The following is a 9,377-nucleotide window of genomic DNA, read 5'->3' as shown; positions in this document are numbered from 1 at the left end:
CCGCCGCGCCCGCGAGCCGCTTTGTCTCGGGCGGGGCGCGCGGGAGAGGCCGCCAGGTGCCCCCCGCCACGGGCCTGGGCCCCCCGCCCCGGGGCGGCGGCGGCGGCGCCGGGCCCCGGGGCGGGGGGCGCGCCGGGATGGGCCCCAAGCGGCGACAGCTGACGTTCCGGGAGAAGTCACGGATCATCCAGGAGGTGGAAGAGAATCCGGACCTGCGCAAGGGCGAGATCGCGCGGCGCTTCAACATCCCGCCGTCCACGCTGAGCACGATCCTGAAGAACAAGCGCGCCATCCTGGCGTCGGAGCGCAAGTACGGGGTGGCCTCCACCTGCCGCAAGACCAACAAGCTGTCTCCCTACGACAAGCTCGAGGGCTTGCTCATCGCCTGGTTTCAGCAGATCCGCGCCGCCGGCCTGCCGGTCAAGGGCATCATCCTCAAGGAGAAGGCGCTGCGCATAGCCGAGGAGCTGGGCATGGACGACTTCACCGCCTCCAACGGCTGGCTGGACCGCTTCCGCCGACGCCACGGCGTGGTGTCCTGCAGCGGCGTGGCCCGCGCCCGCGCGCGTAACGCTGCCCCCCGCACCCCGGCGGCGCCTGCCAGCCCGGCCGCGGTGCCCTCGGAGGGCAGTGGCGGGAGCACTACTGGTTGGCGCGCTCGGGAGGAGCAGCCGCCGTCGGTGGCCGAGGGCTACGCCTCGCAGGACGTGTTCAGCGCCACCGAGACCAGTCTATGGTACGACTTTCTGCCCGACCAGGCCGCGGGGCTGTGCGGAGGCGACGGACGGCCGCGTCAAGCCACCCAGCGCCTGAGCGTCCTGCTGTGCGCCAATGCCGATGGCAGCGAGAAGCTGCCCCCGCTGGTGGCCGGCAAGTCGGCGAAGCCCCGCGCAGGCCAAGCCGGCCTGCCCTGCGACTACACCGCCAACTCCAAGGGTGGTGTCACTACCCAGGCCCTGGCCAAGTACTTGAAGGCCCTGGACACCCGAATGGCTGCAGAGTCTCGCCGGGTCCTACTGCTGGCCGGCCGCTTGGCTGCTCAGTCCTTGGACACCTCGGGCCTGCGGCATGTGCAGCTGGCCTTCTTCCCGCCGGGCACCGTGCATCCGCTGGAGAGGGGAGTGGTCCAGCAGGTGAAGGGCCACTACCGCCAGGCCATGCTGCTCAAGGCCATGGCCGCGCTAGAGGGCCAGGATCGCTCAGGCCTGCAGCTGGGTCTCACGGAGGCCCTGCACTTTGTGGCTGCCGCCTGGCAGGCAGTGGAGCCTTCGGACATAGCCGCCTGCTTTCGTGAGGCTGGCTTTGGGGGTGGCCCTAATGCCACCATCACCACTTCCCTCAAGAGCGAGGGGGAGGAAGAGGAAGAGGAGGAGGAGGAAGAAGAGGAGGAGGAGGAGGGTGAAGGAGAGGAAGAGGAGGAGGAAGGAGAGGAGGAGGAGGAGGAAGCAGGGGAAGGAGAGGAATTGGGGGAGGAAGAGGAAGTAGAGGAGGAGGGTGATGTTGATGACAGTGATGAAGAAGAGGAGGAAGATGAGGAGAGCTCCTCTGAGGGCTTGGAGGCTGAGGACTGGGCCCAGGGAGTAGTGGAGGCCGGTGGCAGCTTCGGGGGTTATGGTACCCAGGAGGAGGCCCAGTGCCCTACTCTGCATTTCCTGGAAGGTGGGGAGGACTCTGATTCGGACAGTGAGGAAGAGGAGGACGATGAGGAAGAGGATGATGAAGATGAAGATGACGATGATGATGAGGAGGATGGTGATGAGGTGCCTGTACCCAGCTTTGGGGAGGCCATGGCTTACTTCGCCATGGTCAAGAGGTACCTGACCTCCTTCCCCATTGACGACCGCGTGCAGAGCCACATCCTCCACTTGGAACACGATCTGGTTCACGTGACCAGGAAGAACCATGCCAGGCAGGCGGGAGTTCGGGGTCTTGGACATCAAAGCTGAGTCACTGGACCTAGCTGTGCCCCCAACCTAGATTGGCAGCACCACCCCAGGGCAGAGGACTCTCTGGGCACCCGCTGTGCATGGAGCCAGAGTGTGGAGCCCCAGATCCTTTAGTAATGCTTCCCCTGGCCCTGCAACAGGCCTGGTCACCTCGGCCGGGCCGGGGGCTGAGTTCAGCCTCACTGCCTGCTTATTGCCTCTTTCTCAGAATCCTCTTTCCTCCCCATTTGGCCCTGGGCTCAGGGGACCAGGTGGGGCGGGTGGGGAGCTGTCCGGTGCTACCACACCGTGCCCTCAGTGGACTAACCACAGCAGCAGCCAGGGGTGGGCCCTGGAGGTTCCCGGCCGGAGAGTGCCTCTCCCCTCTGCCACCAGGTCTTTGGTGCGGGGGGGACCCCAAAGCCATTCTGGGAAGGGCTCCAGAGGAAGGTCCAGCCTAGGCCCCCTGCAAGGCTGGCAGCCCCTACCCCCACCCCCTGGGCCGCCTCGAGAAGCACAGTTTAACTCACCACGGGCTCCTGAGCCTGCTTCTGCCTGCTTTCCACCTCCCCAGTCCCTTTCTCTGGCCCTGTCCATGTGACTTTGGCCCTTGGTTTTCTCTCCAGATTGGAGGTTTCCAAGAGGTCCCCCACCATGGGAGTGACAATGGGCGCTTCCCTTTTGTGGGCAGCTGCAGGCCCCATGCCTCTCCTCCCTCTCTGGCAGGGTCCCATCCTGGGCAGAGGGGCCTGGGGCTGGGCCCAGAGTCCAGCCATCCAGCTGCTCCTTTCCCAGTTTGATTTCAATAAATCTGTCCACTCCCCTTTTGTGGGGGTGAACATTTTAACAGCCAAGGGTGCATCCTTCATGGTCTGGGCTTGCGTCTGTCTTGGGGGACATATTTGTCCTGGCTTCCTTTGGTCCTTGCTTTGGTGGGACATGGAGGCAAGTGTTGAGAGGGTGGCCCTGACCCGAAGAGGGGCAGGAGGAGACCTCAAGCTTGGGATCACTTGGCTGGGGCAGGAGGGAGGGAGCCATCAGTCTCTGGGGGCAAATCAATATGCACATGGGGACTAGGCCTACGGAGGCTGGTTTGAAGGCCTTTGCAGGAGTGAAGTCAGGACAGAAAGGAGTGTTGGGGCAGCTTCTGGGGTCCAGATTGGAGTTTGGAGGGGCATATAGGGCACCTTTGGTTTACCTTTGGTGCCTTAAGAGAGAGCCCTTTAGGCCTTTCAGTGATTGGCATCTCCAAGCCTGGTGGCCACCTCTGGGCACAGTGGCAGGAGGAAGGTGAAATTGCTAGGAACAGATTGCACCCCCAAGAGGCAGAGAATGAGTTGGTCACTCCCTGTGCAGTGCCTTCCAGGGGGGCCCCAGTACAAAGGTGAGGTCAGGTCCCTTTGCTGATCCTACCCTTTTTCCTTTCAGAGCCAGCCCCTCCTTACCCCTTCCTCACTGAGGCCCCAGCGGTTCCAACCAGGGAAGGGCCTGGGCTTAAGCAAGGCTGGCAGCTCTGGGCCCCAAACCGGTTTTCCCACCACCTGAGGCTGGCACATCACTTCTGTGTTTCCTTCCCAGCCCCAGCCCGCCCTCACCACCAAGTTTCTCCTCCAACACTGGGAATGTTAATGGGGGAGTATCCAGTTCATCTCTTGTCCCTGGCATGCCCTGGTTATTGCCCCTTGTGGAAAATCAACACCACTATATATGACTTTAAAACTAGAAATGGGTGTGACTTCCACTCTTGGCCTGCACTTCTGGCATTCAGGAATCCCCTCCAGGCCTTGAGGACTTTGAAGTGACAACAAAAAGTAGTTGGGATCCCCCTTGCCACCACCTTCCCACCCCAAGTCCGAACCCTGGAGGTGGAGACCAGAAAGCTACAAGTAAGCCCCACCTGCTCTGGAGTGAGCAGGAGGGAGTATGGCCTGCTTGCCCAGGTGCTCCTGTTTAACCCAGCTCCCTCACCGCAGGTTCCAACAAGGCGAATTACTTCCATTTGTCTCCTGTGAAAAAGAACACTTCTTGCTGGAACTGAGACTGTCTCATTAATGATAGTACCAGCTGATACTAATAGGGGCCCTGTTCTGTGCTAAATGCTTTAGATGCTCACAAAGCCCCTATAAGGTAGGTAAAGCCAAGAGAAACCAGGCAGAGGTCTGATCAGGTGCCCAAGGCCACGCGGTTAGTCAAGCTGTTTTCCCATCCTGACTCTAGAAGTACCTCTTCACTAAGGAGGGACCCATATTCCTAACCCTCCTAAGGGTAGTGCTGTTTTGGAATGGAACTGGGTACTGCAATGAATTTCTTTCTTTCTTCTTTTTTTTGAGATGGAGCCCGCTCTGTCACCTAGGCTGGAGTGCAATAGCACGATCTCAGCTCACTGCAACCTTTGACTCCCAGGTTCAGGCGATTCTCTTGCCTCAGCCTCCTCAGTGGCTGGGATTACAGGCACCCGCCACCACACCTGGCTAACTTTTTTGCATTTTTAGGAGAGACAGGGTTTTGCCATGTTGGCAAGGCTGGTCTCGAACTACTGAGCTCAGGTGATCTGCTCACCTCGGCCTCCCAAAGTGCTGGGATTACAGGCGTAAGCCACTGTGCCCTGCCTGAAATGAATTTCTAATCCATGGAAGAATAGCTAGCTCATTGACGGGAGATGAGGGGTTTGGGACAAATAAGTGAGAACCATCGTCATTTCACAAAGGAGGAAATGGAGTTAAGAAGTTAAATGACCTGCCCAAGGTACTGGCCTCGAACTCTGGTGTTCTCCCTGGGAGTCTGGGTTACGTATTAAATACCCCACTAGAACACTGCTGGGAAGGGCGAGTGGCGATGACCCCATGAGCATAGAGTTTTGGAGAGGGACGAAGCAGGAAGCAGTTGTACCACGCAATCCAGTTGGGTGGCAGATTATCAACAGTGCACCCCCAAATAAAGCTGACAAACACTGGAGTGCTCCCTTCATTTGGGACTAAAGGGCTAAAGGGCCAAGAAGGGGAATCCCCACCCTAGGTGTGCAGATGCAGGAATTCTGAGGGCCTGATTGGCTTTGGCTGGTCCCAAAGTGGGTGAGTGACTGGTCAGCAGGTGGCGTGGGCACAGAAGTGATGCTTTCTTGGGAAGAAGAAAAGGACAGCTAACCGCCTTTTCAAAGCTCCGGCCTGAGAGGAGGTAGCGGGGAGGGGATAAAACTACAACTCCCAGAAGTCTTTGCTCCCAGGCGAGGCAGGGGATGGTTTCCATGGTTTCATAAAACAATATGGCCGCTCCCAGCTGGGACGTGAGTCTCTGGATTAGGCAGGCAGAGGCAGTTACGGGCTTCTGCAGTGGCAAGAAAGGAAGCGCCTGAAGGGTCGTGAGGCTGGGGCTGGACCCGGCACCGCTGGGGCGGCCAGGCCTTGAGGACGCCAATGGCGAGCAGCGTGGACGAGGAGGCGCTGCACCAGCTGTACCTGTGGGTAGACAACATACCTCTGTCCCGGCCCAAGCGAAACCTCTCCCGGGACTTTAGTGATGGAGGTGTGTGCCCCTGTGTGTCTGCATGTTCTGTCCTGTATGTTCGTGTGTGATGGGTCTCTGTGCAAACTCTTTGTGTTTGTGTGCGTGTAGGGGTGGGGAGGAATCTGTCTCCTGGGACTTCAAATTGTAGACGTGTGTGCTTGTTTTCTATTTGCATCTGTGTGTGAACGATGTGTGCCCATATATGTATGTCTACATGTTCTATCCTGCGTGCATGTGGGGGGATGTGCCTCTAACTCCCTCCAGGGACGTTAGTGATTAAGATATGTGTCTGCATATTTATTTGTGCATTTCTGTATGTGCTCACTCATTGCTATGTGTTCTATATTTGTCTTGTGGGAGTCTGAGTATGTGTGTGTTCATATGTGTGTGTTCATATGTGTGTTGACATGTTTAGTCCTGTATTTGTGGGGGTTTGTGTGCTTGTGTTTCTTTGTGCTTGTGAAGGTGTTTGTGTTTCTAGGAATGTCTCCTGGGGTCTCAGTGACACAAATACTTACCTGTCATCTCATGTCAAGTACTTCTGTGCATCTCTATATTTGGGGAGGCTGTGTGCATATGTGGCTTTTTGTGCTTCTGTTTATGTGTGTTTTACATGTGTGCCTAGCATGTGTTTGTTCTGTGTGTCTACACATTCTGCCCTATGTATCTATATGTAGAGAGATCTTATCACATGTGTCTCTGCTTATGTGACTCTTTTACTCTCCTGGAACTGTGGTGTTGGAGTGTGTGTGTGTGTATCATGCATCCATGTGAATTCCCTGGGCTCCTGAAAGCCTCTCTTGGAGACTTGTTCTCTCTCTCTCTCTCTTTTTTTTTTTTTCTTATTGCCCAGGCTGGAGTGCAGTGGCATGATCACAGCTCACTGCAACCTCCACCTTCTAAGTTCAAGCGATTCTTCTGCCTCAGCCACCCAAGTAGCTGGGATTACATGCACCACCACACCCAGCTAATTATTGTATTTTTAGTAGAGATGGGGTTTCACCATGTTGGCCAGGCTGTTCTCGAACTCCTGGCTTCGGGTGATATGCCTGCCTCAGCCTCCCAAAATGTTGGGATTATAGGTGTGAGCCACTGCGCTGGCTGACTCATTCTGTACTAGAGGACCAGGGACTCAGTATTCCCGTTCCTAAATTCATGGGGAAGGGATGCAGCTCCTCTGAGGTATGCTGGAGACTTAGTCTCCTCTACTATGACTAATCTTAATGTTTTTGTCTCCCTCCTTATCCTTCCCCTTTCTGCATCTCCACCCCTCCATTGGGTTCCACTGCTCTGCCATGCCTGATTCTCCCACCCACCTTCTCTCCCCTCTTCCTTCCTTACCCATGCCCCCACCTTCCATATCTGCTCCCCTCTCCCTCAGTCCTAGTTGCAGAGGTCATCAAGTTTTACTTCCCCAAGATGGTGGAGATGCACAATTATGTCCCCGCCAACTCTCTCCAGCAGAAACTCAGCAACTGGGGTCATCTGAACAGGTAACAGAATACCTGGGTGCAGGAGTGGGAATCTCTAGCCCCCACCCTGGGTTCCCAGGAAGGACTACCCCAGCCCCATCATCTCCTATGGTCTTGGTTGCCCAGGCTGAGACTGTTTTGGTGGCAGGGTGGGGAGGGTCAACGCAGACAGAATTCGTCTGATTACAAAATGAAAAGACTATTCTATTCGGAAGGAGGCAAGGAACCTCGGGACACCCACACAAGGAAGCTCAGATGCGATGCCCTTCCACTCCCCCAGGGCTGTGCACTCAGAACTGCAACCACCATGCCACCTTCCCTCTCCCCCCGTCCCCTCGCTTCATTTCCCCAGGACCCAATCCGCTATCCCTGTGTCTACCCCTCAGGAAGGTGCTGAAGAGGCTGAACTTTTCAGTACCGGATGACGTGATGCGCAAGATCGCAGAGTGCGCCCCAGGTGTGGTGGAGCTGGTGCTTATACCGCTGAGGCAGCGCCTGGAGGAGAGGCAGAGGCGCAGGAAGCAGGGCACTGGCTCCTTACAGGTGCCACCCCGCTCGAGCTTCTCCCACCGCTTTGGGGGCTGGGTGGGGGGCACTCCCCCGACCACAGAAAGGCCAGCCTGGGTGATAAGTGTGGGGGAGGGGTGCTTGGCTAATAGAGTCTGGCCTGGGGGCCGGTGGAAGGGACATAGGGCTCCTTGGGGATGACTGAGCCTGGGCTCACAGCGGACCCCGGGGTTCTTTCAGGAACTGGCTCCCCAGGATGGCAGTGGCTACATGGATGTGGGTAAGGTGGCCTTTTCCGTTTCTTCCTTCCCAGTGGAGCTTTCCTTCTGTCCTTCTTCCTGTCGCTTGTGAGAGTGGAACTGGGGCGGGGGAAGCAGGAAAGTGAGACTCCAGCACAGTCATTCCTCCACTTGCCTTGTCTCAGGTTTATCCCAGAAGGCCCGAGGTGAAGGTGCCCTGGACCCCCAGGGAGAGGGTCAGCTCAGGTAAAGAAGCTGGGAGTTCCCGACTTCATCAGGCTGGTGATCTCTGCATACAGCTGGGGTTGGAGGGCAGGGTAGGCTGAGCTTGAGGCACGAAAGGGGCTAGAGGGGGAGAAGGGAAGGCCTGGTCGAGGGCACTGGAAGGGTGAGTGTAGGGCCCGAGGTCCAAGCCTCGGCTAAGCTGCTTCCCACCCCAGCGGGGTACGGCCGCCGGCGCCTCGGCCTCCGGCGTATAACCAGGCGTTGCAGGGCGACCCGAGCTTCGTCCTCCAGATCGCTGAAAAGGAGCAGGAGCTGTTGGCCTCGCAGGAGACCGTGCAGGTGAGGGGTCTAGGAAGGCTGCGGGTGGGGGGTCGTGGCTAGCAGAGGCCAGGTAGGAGGGAGCAGGCCGCCGGACTTGACCCTTGTGCGGCGCGGCTTAGGTCCTGCAGATGAAGGTAAGGCGCCTGGAGCACCTGCTCCAGCTCAAGAACGTGCGGATCGAAGACCTCTCCCGGCGGCTCCAGCAGGCGGAGCGGAAGCAGCGGTGAGCGGCTGCCCGGGCCGCGCGGGGACGCTCCGGTACCCGCCAGAGCCCCGACTCCGCGCCCGACCCACCCACCGATGGACAGACCACTGGGAGGGCGGAGCCCGCTGCTCTCAGGAGCCTCTTGGGGCCCGAGTGCCCTCCTTCCTTGGGATGGGTGAGCGTGGGAGGAGGTGGGACAGGAACTCTGGGAGCGGAGGCCCGGGACTGAGCCGCCTCCTCCCACTCCATCCGGGTCAGGAGAATGGACCGCTTTCCAGAGCCCAGAAGCCACGTGCAGAGACCTAGCCTGCCCCCCAAAGCAGTGTCCAACACCTCGGGCCCGGCCTTACAGCCCCCCGCGCTGGGCCTTGGGGGGCGGTCCCGTGGCTCTGTCCACACCCCCAGAATCAGGTACCCGCGCAGCTCCGAGGACGGCTGCGTCTCCACCCGGGCTAGTTCCCCATGCCCTCAGCCATGGGGGAATCTGCCCTGGGTCGCTGAGGGGCTCCCCTGCCCCTCCTGGGAGCTTACCTGGGACCCACCTCGGCGATGGAGACCGCAGCAGCTGGAGAGGAAAGGGTGAGGAGTGGGATCGCCAGGAGGAGGGAGGACATCAACGATGTGCCTGTAGCAGTCGTCCCTCCCTCCTCGCACACGGGGTACTGAGGGGGAAGGTTTGAAGGATAAGGCTCAGGGCTGCCCCATTAAAGTTAGTGTTCTGTTCTATTTCCTGTGCCTGCCTTTTCTTTCTGCATTGATCTCTGAGGGGAGGGAGTTTCTGCTTCCCTTGTCCTCGATCTCCCCACCTCCACCTTGAGTGAAAGAGCTTTCTGGACCCAGAGTGGGTCTCATCTTGTGGGTGGCTGGGTCCTGTGTGGCCACAGCTTGGTAGGTTGATGATATCACCAGGGGTCAGGTTATGGGCAGGATGACAGCCTAACTTTTTTTTTTTTTTTTTTTTTTTTTTTTTTTTTTTTTT

General features: G+C 58.2%; 2 protein-coding genes across 3 annotated transcripts; both read left to right on the top strand.

The window, feature by feature from the left end:
* The first annotated feature begins 99 nt into the window (after nucleotides 1-99).
* CENPB (centromere protein B) lies at nucleotides 100-2,907 on the top strand. Of its 2 annotated transcripts, XR_003121572.1 has the most exons (2): nucleotides 100-2,363; nucleotides 2,897-2,907. XR_003121572.1 is itself a non-coding variant. In XM_025400598.1 (1 exon), the coding sequence occupies exon 1, from the start codon at nucleotides 138-140 to the stop codon at nucleotides 1,944-1,946; it is 1,809 nt and encodes a 602-aa protein (XP_025256383.1). In that variant the 5' UTR covers nucleotides 100-137; the 3' UTR covers nucleotides 1,947-2,779. The 2 variants fall into 2 exon arrangements, 1 of the variants encoding a protein (XP_025256383.1); XM_025400598.1 differs by lacking the exon at nucleotides 2,897-2,907 and having other exon boundaries at nucleotides 100-2,779.
* A 2,253-nt stretch (nucleotides 2,908-5,160) lies between these two features.
* On the top strand, nucleotides 5,161-9,124 carry SPEF1 (sperm flagellar 1). Its single transcript, XM_025400599.1, has 7 exons — nucleotides 5,161-5,447; nucleotides 6,811-6,922; nucleotides 7,288-7,444; nucleotides 7,649-7,688; nucleotides 7,833-7,893; nucleotides 8,088-8,211; nucleotides 8,313-9,124. Exons 1-7 carry the CDS (start codon nucleotides 5,339-5,341, stop codon nucleotides 8,418-8,420), a joined length of 711 nt encoding a protein of 236 aa, XP_025256384.1. The 5' UTR covers nucleotides 5,161-5,338; the 3' UTR covers nucleotides 8,421-9,124.
* Nucleotides 9,125-9,377: the final 253 nt, after the last annotated feature.

Source organism: Theropithecus gelada, chromosome 10 (genome assembly GCF_003255815.1).
Source record: "Theropithecus gelada isolate Dixy chromosome 10, Tgel_1.0, whole genome shotgun sequence".
Lineage (NCBI taxonomy): Eukaryota > Metazoa > Chordata > Mammalia > Primates > Cercopithecidae > Theropithecus > Theropithecus gelada.
Note: the sequence above shows the minus strand (reverse complement) of the source record. Positions and strands in the feature narration are given on the sequence as shown.

Coding starts and splice junctions, on each gene's coding strand:
- CENPB (XM_025400598.1), top strand. CDS start 138: ATGGGCCCCAAGCGGCGACAGCTGACGTTCCGGGAGAAGTCACGGATC.
- SPEF1 (XM_025400599.1), top strand. CDS start 5,339: ATGGCGAGCAGCGTGGACGAGGAGGCGCTGCACCAGCTGTACCTGTGG. Junction 6,923..7,287: donor AACTGGGGTCATCTGAACAG/GTAACAGAATAC, acceptor TCTACCCCTCAG/GAAGGTGCTGAAGAGGCTGA. Junction 7,689..7,832: donor CAGTGGCTACATGGATGTGG/GTAAGGTGGCCT, acceptor GCCTTGTCTCAG/GTTTATCCCAGAAGGCCCGA.